The sequence below is a fragment of the Trachinotus anak genome, unplaced genomic scaffold (genome assembly GCF_046630095.1).
Source record: "Trachinotus anak isolate AG129_WGS33_773 ecotype Australia unplaced genomic scaffold, CSIRO_AGI_Tana_v1 ptg000013l, whole genome shotgun sequence".
Taxonomy (NCBI): Eukaryota; Metazoa; Chordata; class Actinopteri; order Carangiformes; family Carangidae; genus Trachinotus; species Trachinotus anak.
The window spans coordinates 14,100,804-14,119,228 of record NW_027273864.1 but is presented as its reverse complement, the minus strand read 5'-3'; the positions used below and the strand labels follow the sequence as shown (position 1 = coordinate 14,119,228).

At 41.8% G+C, this 18,425-nt stretch overlaps 2 protein-coding genes across 5 annotated transcripts in view; one reads left to right on the top strand and one right to left on the bottom strand.

Moving 5' to 3' along the window:
• slc4a8 (solute carrier family 4 member 8) overlaps nucleotides 1–10,092 on the bottom strand; it is a 32,938-nt gene extending 22,846 nt beyond the window's left edge. The window contains exons 1-2 of the mRNA XM_071494368.1: nucleotides 9,756–10,092; nucleotides 7,996–9,090 (exon numbers count right to left, since the gene is read on the bottom strand). Of these exons, the coding sequence (XP_071350469.1) occupies nucleotides 7,996–8,034 (39 nt within the window). The 5' untranslated portion in view covers nucleotides 8,035–9,090; nucleotides 9,756–10,092. The remainder of the gene's footprint in view (nucleotides 1–7,995; nucleotides 9,091–9,755) is intronic.
• A 326-nt stretch (nucleotides 10,093–10,418) lies between these two features.
• Nucleotides 10,419–18,394, top strand: ttll3 (tubulin tyrosine ligase-like family, member 3). Of its 4 annotated transcripts, XM_071494372.1 has the most exons (15): nucleotides 10,419–10,630; nucleotides 10,716–10,764; nucleotides 11,124–11,191; nucleotides 11,270–11,388; nucleotides 11,501–11,669; nucleotides 12,107–12,162; nucleotides 12,289–12,417; nucleotides 12,537–12,651; nucleotides 12,882–12,998; nucleotides 13,083–13,263; nucleotides 14,415–14,563; nucleotides 14,921–15,164; nucleotides 15,286–15,721; nucleotides 15,836–16,013; nucleotides 16,171–16,421. In XM_071494372.1, exons 3-15 carry the CDS (start codon nucleotides 11,176–11,178, stop codon nucleotides 16,269–16,271), a joined length of 2,010 nt encoding a protein of 669 aa, XP_071350473.1. In that variant the 5' UTR covers nucleotides 10,419–10,630; nucleotides 10,716–10,764; nucleotides 11,124–11,175; the 3' UTR covers nucleotides 16,272–16,421. The 4 variants fall into 4 exon arrangements, with proteins under 4 accessions (XP_071350473.1, XP_071350471.1, XP_071350470.1 ...); XM_071494370.1 differs by having other exon boundaries at nucleotides 10,419–10,600; nucleotides 15,836–18,392; XM_071494369.1 differs by having other exon boundaries at nucleotides 15,836–18,392.
• The last annotated feature ends 31 nt before the right edge of the window (nucleotides 18,395–18,425 follow it).

Sequence of the window (18,425 nt, the reverse complement as noted above, 5' to 3'; positions counted from 1 at the left end):
GAAACAAATTTGGGATCTCAAGACATCCACTTAATTCACAGGTGTGGGTGGCCTGGCACTACCTCCCTGCGTCCTTTCACACCCTCTCCACCATATCAGTGCTGTGGGATTTCTTTCTGTTTCCATGGATGAGCACTTCTTTATCCCTAGACAATTCTGTCCTTTTACAGAAGAAGGCCACTTAATTAGGAAGTCATGCTTGGGCAAAACACTGGATGTGACTCATGGTTTTATAATTATGTTTATACAGGGATACAGCGACAGTGTGGTGACAGAAAAATGACTTGTCCCTATATGCACTTACATGTAACAGTCTCCTGTCCTTGTCAAAGTTCAACTAACCAAGGAACTAGTGGAGGTGCTCATTGACTAATTCATGCTATAGCAACATGGTGCTTTTACCAAGCATTGGGTTGCTAGAAGTGAAAATATAAAAACTAATGTATAATATACATTAACATAACTTCTCATTGCAATTAAGAAAGAACACCCATGCAGTCCGGCTGGTTAAAACACTTTTCTGTGAGGTTAGTTGATGCCAAACATTTCTTTCTCTCTCTCATTAAAGGGTAAGTAGGGTGATATTCCAGATTCCCCTTATTGTCAACAAATCTCATGAAAAGACTAAAACAAACCCAAACCTACACCTGACCTGACATGTACAATGAGAATCATATAAGCTTAACCACTGATTACCAAAGGAACTATCTCTTTGAGTTCTACCTGAAGGAAAATGACTGTATTAAAGTTTTTTTGTTACCACATTCTCTTATTGGAGGGCTGAGGCTGCATTTTCTCTGATCATTATAAGGTCCACATTGTCCTTTAACCAATTATCCAAACAACAGCAACTATGTTTTCTCACTTCCCAGGTCATGAATATAATGCGTTCAGCTGGAAGAAAAGCTCAACCAATCAAACGCTGTGTTACTTTAGATTTAATTCCATCCACCCTGCTCCCTGACAGACATACAGCTGGACAGAGTGGGATCTTTATAGAGAATAACATGTCTTCATTACCACATCAACATGTTCTTACTCCTGGGCAGAGAAGATGTGTAAATGAGCTTCCCTCTCCACAACTGTTCCAACACACACACACACACACACACACACACAGTTATCAGTCAGTGCAGCTGTGGTTGGTGAATTAGGGCTTCTAGTGTGTGGGTTTGGGCTCAGGCTGGAGGCAGTCAGCTCCATTAGAACCGCAGCTTTACACAACATATAGACACACATCAAGATAGAATGGATGAGAGGGTGAGAAAGGCTCTAAAAGCTCTTTGTCCCAGAAACGACAGTGGACCATCAGATCATCAATTAGTTGGCATCCATTTGTTGCACGCACACACACACACACACACACACACACACACAGGCACGCACGCCCACACATACACATCGAAAAGCAGGAAGCTCATTCTCCTGAACTACAAAGTGGGTGAATTTGTGTTTCAGAGAGTGGCATGACAGAAAAAAAAAATCTTCTTTTGTGGGCGAAATCAGATTATAATACTGTACATCCAAGCCACAATTATGATGTTCCTTCTCCTGAGTCCCTGCTCTTCATAACACAGTATGACTCCCTGGTCGTAGTCATCCTGGTCACAGTTCACTGAGAGCGCCTTCTTAATTGCAACTTCATGCAGGTATGTGTTTTTCCAACAGGTTAATGGTTCCTTGTCATTCACAACTCGTGTCTCTTGTGTCACATTAAGTGCTTCAGCTAATAAAAAAGCTCCCATGGCACTTAAAGTTTTGTTTGCTCTCCCTGTGGGTGAGCACATCTGTGACCCTCAAAGCATGCACATGTGCGTGATTTTCCACTGACAGGGTGGATAATTTGTGTTTTCCTGCCTGACGATATCTCCTGGCAACCGTCACTTGTTCTTCACTCTTGTCCTCCAGCTTTGAATCGGTCACAGTGCTCAGGAGGGTTTATGACTCAAAAATAATTTTCCACACAGATTACCACTGCCGCAATGGAGGGGCAGTCCACAGCTAGCACCAAAATGGCTGCCTGTCCTTGAGTTTCTGTCCTTTACTAGCATATCAGTGGTAACCATGCGTGGGAAACAATTGAACACTGAAGCTGTTCTGTGGCTGGATGTGAAAGAAGCACATGATAGTGCCAAATCTAAGGGCTCGAGGGTGCTGTCTGATGAATTTAAAAATGGAAAAATGAACAACTTACAAACACTTTTTGCATGAGTTAGGTTCTGCTTTATTATAGCGGCCCAACAGATAGCCCTCCAGATTGTTCCAGCATTGTTGGTGAATGCTGTGTGTATAATGACACATTCCCATTTTACTTATTTACTGACGATAACGTCGTCTCACATAAGCTAATCCCTCTACTTTGTACTTTTGTGTATTTTTTGGGCCCCTCTCACAGATTCACATGATAAAAGACTTTAGGCGCCCTAGTCTAACGTCTCAACAGTGAAAGCCAAAAATAGAGAGGTGCTATCACTCGCCTACGTTTAATAACCAAACAAATACAAGATGCATTCACAGGCAGGGCAGGCTGTCCCAGAAAGATGTTAGATTCCCAGAGCAGAACTGAATGGTACAGTCACACACAGTGTCCTACTTACGATGCTGATAAACCTCCCTTTGATGCAGAAAATTAAGGAAAAGAAATAATCATGCATCAAGCTGTTGCTTTATGACTTCAAAACCTTTTTCCCTGCATTGAAAGCTTAATTTTCCTTTCTTCCTGTGCTGAGGTCATGACTTTGATGCCCAGGAAACGCAAAACTCATCTTTCATTTCAAAGTTTCTTTGAGATAAAACAAATTTTTCTTGGCAAAAACTTCAAGCAATATCAGAATACAAAAGTTCATTACAGTGAAAAGCAGTGAGCTGGTCATCATCCTGAACAAATAGAGCAGCAATGATTTGCATCCCAGTCTCCTTACTAAATGGGGTAATCAATGTGCTCTGCCAGAATGCCCTCTCTCTCCATCAGGACTGTGTGTGGAGCCAGCCCAGAGGACTGAGATCTGTTGGTTACTGTGAAGAGGCTTGAAGTCCAGAGGGACAGCTGACAAGATGCATAACAGACGCTGACTACTTTGGCAGAACTGATACTTACGTGAGCATATTGTTGTTATGAGAGCAAGTTTACCAAGGGAGATTTTCGCTCTGTATGACTATAATAACTACATCACCAGTGAGAGGAACAACACTGTGAAACAGTGAATGGTAGATTCATCAAAGTGCAGCCATGATTCAGCAGCATGGAGTGGGATATATCTGTCACTACTGACTCCATCTAACAAAATACCTGTTGAACATTTCTCTTGAGACAGTTTTCATTACTCCCCTTGATGGAGTTTCTCTGGAGTCTCCCGTTTTACCTGCCCACACCACCACCACCTCGCCTCCTCTGTCTGACCTGACCCCTCTGTCCTCCCCTCCCCTTGGAGAAGCACCCTGAACTGACAGCAGGGACGCACATCCTGACTCAGACAACTGGGGCTGTCACTTCCAGACTGGGCTTTGTGTCTGAGAGCCAGCGTCGGCGCTTGGTGACACAGCCGCAGGCTAATGCTGCCCCTTCATAGCATTGCACCATCGCTAATCTGTAAGAGAAACAAATGTGATGGTGCTTCACTCAGAGGAGGGGATGACATGAATGGTTGAAAGGAAGAGGTAATGGTGAAAAAGTGAGACAGGAAAGGAGAGAGCTGGAGGAGATAGGATGAGAGGGGCGGCTGTTTTGACTGCTTCAGCCCACGGGTAGCATGAGTCATACACACCTTATTCAATATCACACATACAATCCTGCCTCTCCACAGCCCTTGCTCTCTGATTGTTTTCTTTCTAGAAAGATTCCCTGCAGCTGGTTTCCGGGGTAAAACATGGTAACATACAGTATAATTAAAACTGCAGAAACCTGAGACAATATGTAGTTAGAGTATATTGTGAATCTAACACAAACACTAAAGATGCTACACTCTTAAATGTGGACCTGCTGTTGCTCATTCATTCTACTGACTGGGAGTTTGAACCACTGTGTGCGCTTTCAAACTAAATTAATCTCATTAAATGGTGGCTTTGTGCACTCTGCATTACTGTCACAGTTTTCAGGCATGTGAGCGGTGTATTGTGTACTTTAAAATATTAAATTGAGAGTTTCGAGACACAGACAGAGAACTCAGAATTATTGGATCCGAAGACTTTGGAGATTTGTGCAAAATTGAGTGTTTCTCTTTAAAATACACATTCACTCATCAGATAGGTGACTGTGGATTGTGCTCTCCAAATGGACTCTGTGCCACTAAACTGATTAAAATGAAAGACTGGGAGCGATGCCAAATAGCTGCTGTAGAAGGACTGAAAAAGAGAACTGTGACAATCTTGTATTGGGAGGTTTGGAAGCAAATTTATGATGCGTAGTGCCATAAATAATTACTACGCTGGAAATAGAGTCACAGTCTCACAGTATCGGGGTAAATACTCACACCATTAAAAGCTGTTATCCCCCAGGTACAACAATGTACATTTTTTTCAAACTTACTGATCTTATTCTTGATAACAAATGATGACCCTCACATATATTTTTGTAAACTCTATAGGTTGCTCTTCACACTGGCTTAGTTTGGCTCAGTTACAGGAGAGTTGCACTGTAGTGTGGCATGTGACTCTGACTGTGTGCTCGCTTTTGTTGGGTTTATGGATTACCAAGCATGTCTGTAAGCTGATACATGTGAAGAGAGTATTTGGTGTTAGTAAAGATTGAGGTTTTGTATCTATACAATACTTCTCTGAGGTCCAATCATCAATCCAAAGTGTTATATTGACTGTCGCCTTAGCGGTTATGGAGGAGCAATATAGCATTAGATGTATACAACCAAATTTCATTATTTCTCATGGGTTTTGTTTTTGGCTGGACCGCAACAGCAAATGTTCATGAGCGACTGACTGACTGGCTGACTGATCGTAGTAGATCATAGTAGTCAGCCAAATGCCATTTGACCGAGTTGGAGTTTTTCCATTAGCTGTTGCTCTTTCAAAATGATTTGGTGTGTTTATAGCCGGCAGTGTTGGCCATTTAGCACATTTGTCACTAGATTTATAGACTTTTTTTCAAGAAAGAGTAAGTATGAACCTAGTATATGGCTGGACCATGTATGGGTGCCAACTGTGGGCTTAGGGATATGCCTCTTGTTAGAGGACGTCACCTTGCCTCCCTGGTTTCCCGGCTGCTCAGGAGCTGCAAGGAAGCAGAGGTGCGCTTCGGATTCACTGAGCCTCGCCTCCATCACGGTAAATAAACTACTTTCATTACATGTATCATCATTACTAAATGAGGCAGAGGAATAACTAAACATGAGAGACATCAAGCGGAGGAGAGTGGAAGGGAGAGAGAGAAGCGATCAGTAACTGCGAAGCTAAAGAAACTAGCAGATCTGAATAGCATAAATAGAATTATGTTGATAGTTAAATAGAATTATTTAACAGAAACACCAGCAACTGGAGATGAGACAATGCGCTAACTACAGCACGTCAGCAATAAAAGCCCTGTTAAGAAATAAAGGGTTTCTGCCAAATGAAATGCTAGAGCTTTTCATCTGAATTCTTACAGGAAGTGTTGAGTTTGTATTAACATGTAATACAATAACTTTAACATGGCAAATGCAGTGTAGGGCAGCAGCTTGGAAATGGCTTGGAGGTGACTGCTGGTTAACATGTAGTTTTAATGAGCCACGCTTAAGTGATGATTTCATACTTGTTCTGTTGTCTGACAACTGAAGCAGAATAACACGTAAATAATAGCAGCTTTATTGGAAATTTGGCTGTATAAAAATACTCTATATGTGAGCACAGAGAGTAAGAGAGAAGTATAAAGCATACAAGGCTGAAATTGGCTGAATGCAAACAGGACGCGATGATATCTCTTGTTTACGGCAGTTCCACAATAGTTTTTAACTACAACTATAATTAGATTTGATACTCCTTGACTGCAAACTGTTGTCATCACTTTTAATTTATTTGTTAAGGATTGCTAATGTGTGTCCTTTCACCTGCACACTGTGTTCACACACCTTCACCTTTGAATGCTCATGTAACCCCAATTTGTGGCAACTAAGCAGCTCCAGTTCTTAACTCAGGGGCACCCAGAGGTGAAAACTAATTACAGTAGCCTATCTACTTAACAACTGAAGTTCAGTTTGAGGTATTAGGACTCCATGAATAAGTATTTTGGAAATGGAAAAATTAAAATGTTTACTTTACTTTTAGCACTACCTTTACAGTATCTTTGCATATTAGACTTAAATGCCAAACATACTCTGGTTCCAGCTTCTTAGTTGTGCAGATTTGTGTTTTTTTCTGTGTTTATCACACAAACCTAATATCTTTGGGTTGTGGACTAAACAATTTGAAGACATCAACTTTAGCTTTAAGAATTTTTGATGGATTAGTACAGTATTTCTGTAATTTAAAAGATCAAATATAGCATATATATATATTTTTTTGTATATATGTATATGTATATATGTATATGTGTATATATATATATATATATATACACACACACACACACACACACACACACACACACACACAAATATATATATGCTGTATTTGATCATTTAAATTACAGAAATGTATATATATATATATATATATATATATATTCTGTAGTTAAGCTTAGGGCCATTTTGATAACAAACAACACTAATGCTTCAAAGTGCAACAGAAAACAAAACATCGGTAATTTAGACGCCATTATGCATGAGTACTTCTGTTACATTACACTGCCAATATTTCCCAAACTTTTAAAGTAAAATATTGAATGCAGAACCTTTTCCTGTAGGCTAATTGGGTATTTTTAATTCTTCATAATGTTTTTACTCAATCAAAGGATCTGAAAACCTCCCCCACTACTTGGGACACTTCAATAGTGTTTTGGAAAGCATTTCAACAGATTTCAGGTCTGGAGAAAGGCAAATATACCGATGCATGCTGATTGACCAGACTGCCACAGATATGGAGGAGAGACAAACTTACAGGTTGTCTTTAGTGACAGTAAGCTGGTAATGTTTGAAGAGTGAGGCTCCTTGGCAATTTTCCCTACCTGACCGAAAGCTGTCTAATCATATCAGAGACTTCCCAGCTCCACCTCTGGCCCTTCTCCATCTGTCTCCTGCCCTCAGACAGGATGTTATTATTACTCACCATGATGACATGGCTGTGTTAGGGTAGGCTGCAATAAGTCCTTTAGGCTATGATACCCCATGCTGTGGTGCATGCCAGCTTGAATAAACATCCCTGCACGTTTCACGACAAGTGGACCTGTCCTTACTGGCTCCTCATACTGTATACCCCCTGCCTCAGCAGCTAATGGATCACACACATCAACAGGACATGAAGGATCAAACCGTTTCCTCCTTCAAACCTCTCTCCACCACACGCTGTCCTCCCCCTGCAGGATCGGCTAATAAAGAACATGTACACCCAGCGCTGCATGGTGCACAGTGTAAGGATGGCGTCAAGGTCATTTGAGGGTAACTGAGAAAATAACACACCGTTTTACTGTGAGCGCCGCGTTTCCAATGTGTCGGAATCTGATCAATAATCCGCGGCGCCCCTCCAATGATCCATGCGTGCTTGAGGAGCAGTCGAAAGGAACCGAGATCTCTCAGTGCATTGCAATGTGATCCGCTGCACGTGTTTGCACCTCAGGATAACAATATCAACAACCCGGCATACAGCAGCATCCTGCAGGGACGCAGGGATAGCGTTCATTGAGCCCCTTTAGGCATGAAATGTGCGAAAGAAAACTGATAAAAAAAAAACAAAACTGCAGCAGCAGGTAATCGTTCCTGTCATCAAATAGTTAGTTAAACATAACACAGCCATCGTTCCTGCAGTTTGAATTGGAGCAGAGATTTTTCTAACAGTTGCTGTGTGCAGCCTGCTCTGTGCCGCTCCACCGTGTCAAACCAAGGCGCCATGTAGGAGACAATTTAAGGACACTTTTACCTGGTAGCTCAGTATGCTCTCAGAGTCGTTGACGGGCATGCTGGTGGCCTCTGAGTTCACCTGCTCAGTCTTCACGGAGTGTAAAGGTGAGACTTTCACGGGGTCTGAACAGCCTGTGCGCTGTGTGAGGATGTGCGGTTGTTTTTTTTTTTTCTGAAGAAGAAGAAGAAGAAGCGGTCACGAGTTGACGACAGCAGCTACTTCTGTTTCTGTGGACATGTTGAGGGTAAACATCTCTTCCGGAGGAGGAAAACGGTGAAAAGGATAATTTTGCCCCCTATGTTATGATGATCTCCCGGCCGCGCTTCCAGCTCCCCTCCGTCCCTCCCTCCCTCCCTCCTGTCCTGGCTGTGGGAGCAGGATGCGGAGAGCATCACTGCAGCATCAGCCAATCAGAGCGCAGAGGCACACAACGGGCTGCGACGCACTGCTGCTATCCAGCACAATAAAGCCGAGACCATTAAAAGCCTATAGAGCTCGGTTATACCTCCCCCTATACAATGTCGAGTTTGTCACGTTTGAGTTTCCGGACTGTGACCACTGTGCACAGCAGTTCACTTTCTTCTTTCTTTCAGTCCTAGCACTCAGCATAATTAGACTCTGCATCATCCAGCTATAAAGATCAATAAAACGATTCAATATATGTTGACAAATGTCACAATCCAGAAAAAAACTGCATGTTTCCTTATAGTTAGCCTGATTTAGGATATCTAGTTATTTTCTATTAAAAAGTCAACTGGTAGAAAAAGTATTTAGGCAAGCGAGCGTTGGGGAGTAGTGAGCTACAAGTTAAACTGGTAGTCATGTTGCAGTATCTTGCTGGTAGATCAACTACATTCATATATGTATAGTGATTTAAACAGTAAAATGACTTTTATTTGACACTTTTTTGTGTAGTTTACTGCTTAAACTACAAAAAAATTTGGGCCATCAAAGGAAAAGATTTTTTTAAAATTTTTATTTTATTATTACCGCTCATCCTGACTCCTGTGAAGGCCTGCCCAGGCAATGTATTTGTCAGGCAGTCCACAAGGCTGTTGCTCAGTGCTTCACACAGCTACAGCGTCATCATGGACAAACCAGCAGAATATCAGCCTGAGGAAGAATCACCACGGCCATATTTAAGCAGTTATTGTTTACAAAGCTAAAGCTGACATTTCTTACACTTCCCCATGAATGGGTCTTTATTTAATGTTTTAGTTTATGTTATAACCTGTCAACAAGTAGGCACTTTTTGCAGGAGGCCTAAGCTTAATTGAGTGGCATTTTTTATCTGGCATGTGACTTTTTTGTATTATATTTTCTTACAATTTTGTATCACATGTACATTGTCATTTTGATCATTTTTCAAATCAAACTACTCTATCTAAGTAGCTTCCCCAACACTGTAGGCTAGACCCTTTACCTGAGTAAAGTACAGTAGCAGCTCAAAAATACATCATTACAAGTAACAATTCCTCATGCATAAAAACTGTACCTGAATAAAAGTATAAGCAGCAAAATATGTTTAAAGTATCAAATGTAAAAGTACCAACTGTGCAGAATGTCCCCTTATTAGGTTTAGATTATTATATTATTGCAGTATCATTATTGAAGCAATAACAGGTAACACTAGAGCAAATTTTAATTACTCGGTGTTGCTGTGGGCATTTTCATCTCTAATAATGCATTATATTTTATCATATGATGCTAGATGCTGTATATTAAAAAAAAATAACTAAGTAAAGTAACCAGTCACTACAGCAATCAAATACATGTACCAGAAAAAAGTAGGCCCACAATATGTCCCTTTGAAATGTAGTGGAGTAGAAACGGGATACGAGGTGGCGGTGCAGTCTTCACAAGAGGAACATGAATGCAAGAGTGAGCAGGGAGCACATGAGATGAAAGGGAAACCAAGAACAGAGACATGATTGATCCGATTGATCTTGTGACACGCTGAAACATATTAGAAAGCCTTGGATGCCACCTTGTGGGAAGCTAAAACCTTGCACAAGTGTGCGTTATAATCCATGCATATGGCATAGAGCTCAGGTGCCAGCCTCAGTCTGACAGCCTGACGATGAGTTGAGCCTGTTACTTAAGATCCACGACTGGCAGGTTTGCTTTAACCACTGCAGATGGCCGCCTGTATTCTCAAGGAAGTAAACGAAACATGAATTAAACTTGGCGACAAATCTGGTCTGTAGTGCCTTCCTCCACATTACCCTCATCTTGAAAAGCCTTTGGGATAGAACAGATATGAGACTGACAACCTGCCTCACTGTCAATCACTTGACTCACTCCTCAGCCGCCTGGTCCCTACAAGTTCACTGAGCGCAGTCAGACAGGTCCCCACAGGGACGGTGTAACGTCGTGTCGCGGCTGCTGTAATTGTCGTGAAAGCTTACACTGCAAACGGTAGCGTCAGATTAAGGGATCCGCTTCCTTCAACGCATGGCTGAAGGCGGTGGGTTTCTCATCGACCTGCGTGTGGCGTCCTGTTTCTCCTGGGTACGGTTGTTATGGCAACTATAAACAGTATGTGGGAGCTTGCACGGTTGTTATGGGAACTGTCTGCAGGAGCATGAAGGAAGCAGGACCGGGGGAGTCCGTGGACAGAGTGGTAAGGTCACTGGGGAAGTGACAACATTAGGTTTGTATGTCAATATTCAAGGTAAAGTCCGTTCGTGTTAGAGATGCATTTTAGAAATCGCTTTTATGCCTAATCGCTGTTGTAGGTGACAGAGGGAGTGAGAGTGAATCCACGGTCGTTGCACCTTGGATAACGTAAGCATCTACATGCTTTTCATTTTTGCGCATGTAAAGGCTATTTGTTCCGTCTGCCCGTGTGTGTGTGTGTGTGTGTGTGTGTGTGTGTGTGTGTGTGTGAGCATGGTTATGTCAGTGAGAAGCTATGACAGCCTCAGTCAGCTCTGTCCAGATTTAGAAGCCTGCTTGACCCGATTTAGATCCTTCTTCAGTAGCTACAGAGACACCCTATTTATAGCAATGGCTTTCTTTGTTTTATGGCTCAACTGCAACCATGTCCTAAAATTACAGTATATTATGATCAATATGTATAAATCTGAAAAAATTATAGGATGGTGTGAAAAAAAATTGCTATTGATAACATCTTTCTGTTCCAGAGAACTGAATACATTACACTGATCATCTGAGAGGGGAACTTAAACAAGTAAAATGCAGCAAATGCCAGGTAAGAGCAGATGAACATCTGTATATGCACATGTACAAACATTTTCAGACACATCCTCCTTCTCGTTTTATTTCTCAGTGTCACAGTCCACGGTGGCTCCAGTGGAGGGAAGGTTACGCCGCAGTGTGCCCAGCCTGCCAGCGATCAAGCCAGACAGGTTGAAAGCAGCTAAAGCAATGGCGGAGAAAGCAGTCAAGGTGGTTATATGTGCAAACCAGATTTCACTGTACCACCTCTGTATATTCACCCCCAATCCTGTTTGGAGTAGATCTGCGTGTCTCTTACATTTCCTTTTCCACTCATTCTCAGTTGAGGAAAGTGTTTTCAGTGCAAGGGCCCTATCCTGTGATCCGTGCTGCCTTATGGGCCAGAGGGTGGGTGGAACGTCGCTTGCCCAATCCGGTCCAGAGAACACCTCATTGCCATGGCGATGAGGAGGAGGACTGTGATGATGGTGATGTCACTGCTGATGTTACTGGTGAGACAAGGAGTTTAAGAGAAAGTCTTTTGACCATGTATTACTGATGGAAACACTGGAACAAGAGTGTGTGTGTGTGTGTGTGTGTGTGTGTGTGTGTGTGTGTGTGTGTGTGTGTGCCTGGTTTAAGGTTTTGCACACAGGCTTCTCATTTTCTCATAGTCACAATCATCCATATTTTATTTTATTTGTCCATCCATTGACTTAAATTTAGTCTAAAAGAAAGCCCAGTATTATTCTCGTGTAGCAGTCAAAGCCAAAAGTGCAGCAGTTAATGTATATGTAATTGGAGCACTAGAGCCCTTCACCTGATAAATGATACCTTGTGTACCACAGTGCAAGCCTATAACACAGACCCCTGCCCTTTATACACAACCTTGGGCACACATACACATGCACACAAAACCACACACCCCTCTTTACTTATCTGTTTTCAGGGAGCGTGGATGAAGGCGAGAAAGAGGAGAACCACGATGACATGTATGACCTCATGGTAAGATAACGTTCAAGTGAACCAAACAACTTGACTCTGACGTCTTTGTGCATGTCTTTTTTCTATGATGCTGTACTTTCAGGCTCAGTTGGCTCACTAACTTAACATTGCCTTAACTTATTCTAGTCTCGCCTGGTTCGAAACGAAACAGCATATTTCTACTGGACGACGCGACGGGATTGCATCGACTGTCGCTCCTTACGGAATGACCAAATGACCAATCACTATGCAAATGCCGGAACATTTACCACCAAGGTCTCATCTCTAAAGAGTTTCCAATGAATGACGGGCAAAAATGCAAGATGCTAAACTTTGGCCATCAGTCAAATTGCTCTCCCTGTCTCCTCCTATGTATGTAATTCTGTTTCTTTCAGGTGGGGCTCTGTGTGAACCTGCGTAACCTTCAGTGGTTTGATACAGCAGATCCTGATACCTTCTTCCCAAGATGCTACAGGCTTGGGGCAGAAGATGAAAAGCATGCATTCATAGGTCTGCTGTATGATTCCATTAACACATAGCCAAAAAACCTTTCTATTATAGATGCAATAATGTGTCAAGGTGTAAACGGAACATGGAAAAATCATACTTGGATAAGAGATTAATAAATAGCAAGTGTAAATGGAGGTTTTAAGTTGACTTGTCATCACAGTTCCTTTTACATTAACATCTTAACCAATATGTCCACTCTGTCTCTCATTCTGTTTGCTGTGAAAACTCAGAGGACTTCAGGAGGACAGCTTGCACCAGCCTGCTGCAGCATGTGGTTGAGAAAAGTAGATGGAGGACAGAGGGAGCCGAGGTCGGGGAACAAAAAGCCAAAAACGGCGTCTGTGAAAGTAAAAGAAATAAAATTGTGCGATATGTCACAACATGAAGGGCAGCACAAGGATGATGTAACAAATTCTTACTTTTTTCCACAGAGTCGGATAATGTGGAGCATCGATTTGTTGGTCCAGAAATGATCAACACCGCTTTACACATGTGTCAAGAGTTTCTCAGTGTTTTAGAGCATGGTGACATTGATGTAACCATGGAAACGCCCCCTGCAGTAGAGGAACAGCAATGGGCAGAGTTTCTGCAAGACTACTACATGGTTGTGCAGTGAGTATGATTACTGGGAACTTCTAGGGTTTGCTAAGAATGAACCTTCTTAGATCAGACTAAATCTATTTGCAGCACAGACAGTCAGACTCAGCTCATCAGCTTGATGAGCACCCTAAAACGTGTCTAAAAGAAAAAAAATCAACTGAGATGAGGTTCAGGTGAGGTTCAGAAGAGTGTCAGAAGTATTATATATACAGCATACATACAGTACATACTGTGAGTGTAAATAGATCTTAACATGGGGGCGACCCGCCAGTTCGCCCCCTGACCGGCTAGATTCTTTCCTGCGTGTCATTCCCCCTCTCTCTGCCCCTCTCCTGCCAGTCTCTACTGTCTACTGTTAGTATTTATAGTTTAGTATTTTAGCAGTTGGTATACAAGAAATATGTGGCCCACAGTGACATTTTGAAAAAAAAAACTTAACTGCACCTTCAGAAAACTGCTGCCTATTTAAAATTAAAAAAAAAAAAAGCAATTGGCAAGATGGCTTTTTTGTTTTGTGAGCTGTTTCTCTTGTGCATTGCATTGGATAGCAATGTTCATGAATACCACACTTAGAAAGTGATTTTCATTGGTTAGTATTTGTAAACTATTTACCTTTGTCAACAAGGTTATGTTTTCACGTGTGTCTATTTATTTGTCAGCAGGATTACGGAAAAAGTTCTGAACCAATTTGCACCAAACTTGGGGAGGGGATGGGACATGGGCCAGGGAAGAACCCAATAAATTTTAGGGCATATCTGAATCATTAACTATGAACTAGATTTTTTTTTCCTCTGAAATCTGGTTTATGTTTTGACAATGGCCTCAGAGGTCTACACTCTCTGGTTGCCCCAGTAGTTAATTCTGTAATTTATTTCTGGTGTGAGTATATAGTATGCTATTACCTTCTCACATGATTATTGTACAGTATGAAACTGGTGCACAGTTATTGTTTGTAAAGATGCAACAAACATAGATAGGTATAAGAACCAAACTGTCTAAATGAAGTGATATTAATTTATTTATCATAATCTGGACACATTAGAGGTCTTTGAGAAGGCTGATAACCAGCACAGTTACTGTCTGGAGTGAAGTATAATAGTATGATTTAATTCATCTGTAAATTAAAGATAGATCTGTAATTTTAATAAAATTTTTGTATGTAGTGAAGGTGCATTGATCAGGGGTAGCAGTGTGTTTGTGGAGCGCTGCCAAGCCATGTTAACTAAACTGCAGGAGGCTTGCCCTCAGCTGGACACAGATGGACTGAATAACATCTGGATCGTCAAACCAGGTGCCAAGTCAAGAGGACGAGGTGAGGCTTCCTTTCACAGCAGAAGAAAATAATGTCTTTCTTTTTTTGTTCTGAATATTATGGATGTAGCGTGACCTGTGATGTGTGGATTTTGACTATTGACTAGATTTGACTAGAACGAAGGAAATGATAATACTTATGATTCTGTGAATGTCAGTGTGATGGAGAAATTTCTAGCCTGCAATTGTACACAAAGCCAAATTTCTGATACTTTAATTTGAAGGCCATGTGAAACACCATGTCTTCTTGTTGTCTGCCATTGAAATTATTGCTGTCAATAATACAGTTTTGATGTGTTTCAAACAGTTTTTGGTGGCTTTTTTTCTTTTCCATGTCACACTAACGGCCACTATGCAGGCATTATGTGTATGAACCGCCTGGACGAGATCTTGGCACTTGTGGGCACAGACAGAGCCATGACTAAGGAGAGTAAATGGGTGGTTCAGAAATACCTGGAACGTCCTCTGTTGGTCCATGGCACCAAGTTTGACCTCCGTCAGTGGTTCCTCGTCACCGACTGGAACCCGCTGACTGTGTGGTTCTACAGAGAGTGCTACCTGCGGTTCTCCACTCAGCCCTACTCAACAAAAACTCTGCACAGGTCAGACAGGGGGTCAGACAAACAAAAACAAATAAAATACTTTGGCTAAATGTACCAATTTTATTCAAACCACACTTTACATTTACCTCTGTAGCCTTACCTTGTGCATTATTCTACTCAGCTCGGTCCACCTGTGCAACAACTCCATCCAGAAGCACTTCCAGCCATCTCACAACCGTCATCCAGGCGTACCTCAGGACAATATGTGGTCCTGCTCTCAGTTTAGGGCTTTTCTGCAGCAGCACGGCTGTGGGGCAAAGTGGGAGGCAGTGGTGGTCCCAGGCATGCAGCAAGCGGTGGTCCATGCACTTCGGACAGCCCAGGACGTAGTCGAGCCTCGCAAAGCAAGCTTTGAGCTCTACGGAGCAGACTTTATGTTGGGGAGAGATCTGAGGCCTTGGCTGCTAGAGATCAATGCCAGTCCGACTATGGCCTGTTCCACTGCTGTGACCGCCCGCCTCTGCCCTGCTGTGCAGCTGGACACACTGAGGGTCGTGCTGGACTGGCGGACAGATTCCAGTGCTTACACAGGAGGATTCCAGCTAATCTACAAACAGGTGGGAATTCTCTACATCATCTTTACATTTATTTTAAGGTGGATTCCAATGAATAATAAGATGTTATTCTAGACGCATTAATTTGTTTTTCACTTTATCACTTTACGCTCCCAGGCTGCAGTTGAAGTTCCTCAGTATGTGGGAGTGAACCTGCTGGTGGAAGGAGCCCCTGTGAGGCGACCCAAACCTCTCCTTCATAGGCAAACTGCTATTTCCAATGTACCTCTCACTATCCAGTTCCCCTCAGACCGGACATCTTCAGAGGAGGTTGAAACAACACATAAACTATCAGGTCAGAAGCCCCATGCAGTTGCTGCTTTTCGCCATTCAGGCAAAGAGAACCGAATTGTTGGAGAGAAAAAGACACAGCCGACATCAACATCTCCAAAGAGGGTCTGTGAAGGGAGAACGGATATTCATAATACCCAGAATACCTCCTGTGTTCGTAGGTCCTGCCGCGGTCTTCTGTCTGAACAGCCTTTGGTGGTACCCACCGAACCTCAGAGGAAAGCACGACGTTTGGGTCTTGGTGCCAACGGGGCAACTCTAGTCCCACGGAGTCTTTCTTTTTCTGTCAGCCCCCCTCACAGCATGCCACATTGTAAAACTCAGCCCAATCCAGGCCATGGATCATACATCTCCAGATCCTTCCTTCCCCAGACAGCTTTTGAGGCCCAGCACAGGACTTCTACCAAGGTCTTTCCTTCACTCCAGGGTCCCCTCCCCACCTTGGAGATCGTAAGCTTGCGACCAAACGTTGTGACTGGAGCGGCTGCCTGTCATTATCCAACTTTGTCCTCTCACCCCAGCCTCCACAGGCATCACTTATTCCTCCGCTCTCATAGGCAAAGTGTAGCCAAATGTAAAAGAGACTGCACAGCAGAAGATAAACACTAATGGTATTGAATGTTAAAAGGTGGAAAGCAAACAGTAGGAAGTGCCAAGCAAAAACATTGATATTTATTTAAATTCTAATGGACTGGAGCTGAATGAACAATGTATTCATTTTTCATATCAGGAGTTAAACATTAAAGCTCCTATGTGTAGAATTTTTATGTGATTATACCCTTATGATTTTGTTTGTAGAAATTTAAGATAATCATGGCGGATTACAAAGTGAGATATTTTCAAATCTTACACATAGGAGCTTTAAATTTGAAATATCAAGGTAAACATGTGTAAGTTGTTACACATAAAATATTTTTTTTAATGGTAGATTTGAATAATATCTTATTTTGGATGAATGCTGGTTGAAATCTAAACTATGAATACTGTTTACAGTCACTGTTGCATTAAAGTTCCTTTGTATTAAAACAGACAAAAAAAAACAAAAACAATCAAACTGGTCTCCAGTGTGGTAATATATTAACTTGTGCCATTTTTTGAGGACAAATAATTTGCTCTAAATTGATGCCCTTGATAGGATGTGGGTATTGTATGTCCCCAGCAGGTGGCAATAAAGGTTCAATGATCTAATGGTATGTTTATGTTAGGGCATTGACTGGAAGGGGTAATAACAAGGCTGGACAGAATTGGCAGCCGTTATATATAGAAGTTGGTTGAGCAACACCTGTTTAATTTGACGTTTCAGTCTTTTTAATATAATGTAAAAATATCTTGTAATCTTACAAATGAGTGCTGTGACAAAGCTGTGGCAGTGTCGGTGCCCATGAATAAGTTGACCTTTCCCTGATTAACTGACCTGTCCTGAATGACTTAGACACCATTGCACATGGAATTCCCACATATTTGACCAAATGAATTTAATTTGTTGCTAAAAATTCTTGAACAATTGAATTAGTCTGGGCATCTGTCTGAAGGCGTGGCTAAAATAATAAATGACTGAAAGTGACGAACTGAAAGATTATTTTTTGGTGGAATTTTTGCCCTTAATTGGACAGACTGACAGAAATAGAAACAGACAGGAAACAATGTGGGAGGGAGAGATGGGTATGACGTACAACAAAGGTCAAACCAGAGATGCTGTGGTTATATGTTGTGCATCTTAACCACTTGGCCTCCAGGACCCAACCCCTGAGAAATCTTACATGCATTATTTAACTATAAAAGATTGTTAAACTGGCTGAAATAATGGATAAGCTCCACTTCTAAAATCAGCTTGCAAATGGTATCTCATGACAGCTCTACAACAAGAGACTCTGTTTAGATGGGACTCATGCCATTTAGCGTGCAGGCCATGGCCTGAGTTTGTACAAACAAACCAAATATGGACTGCAAGAACACTCTTACAGGTCAAAAATGATAGTGGAAACAATAATAATGTGTGGCTGAATAGATTATTATGTTGAGCATTGACACTTTGATGCTCTGGGAAATGCAAATGTGTTGCAGCAGGAGCTGAAGCTATGATTGTATGCGCTATGGCGCTGCTGAAAAATGTGCTTACTCAATACAGTTTGTGGTGATGAGTAGTATGTGTATGTATACTGTGATTTATACTTCTACATTTTTGATGTACTTCTGCAGAATACAGAACATAGTGCCAGGAGTTAAAATATAGAGTGAGATATCACAAGTGCGATAAATAAATGTTATATTAAATCACACAGTCAGTCAAAAACATGTGGAATGTTTCCTTGCCTTACAGATGGATCCTGATTATTACCTCAGCATATTAACAGAAACAGTTTACAGTCATGTGTGTTTACTTGTTTTAGTGGGCACAGACGGTTAGCCAGCAGGA

What these genes read in the sequence shown, in the direction of transcription:
- ttll3 (XM_071494370.1), top strand. An exon ending in ATGACATGTATGACCTCATG is followed by an intron (nt 12,163 to 12,288) that starts GTAAGATAACGT and finishes AACTTATTCTAG; the next exon opens with TCTCGCCTGGTTCGAAACGA. An exon ending in CCGGAACATTTACCACCAAG is followed by an intron (nt 12,418 to 12,536) that starts GTCTCATCTCTA and finishes TGTTTCTTTCAG; the next exon opens with GTGGGGCTCTGTGTGAACCT.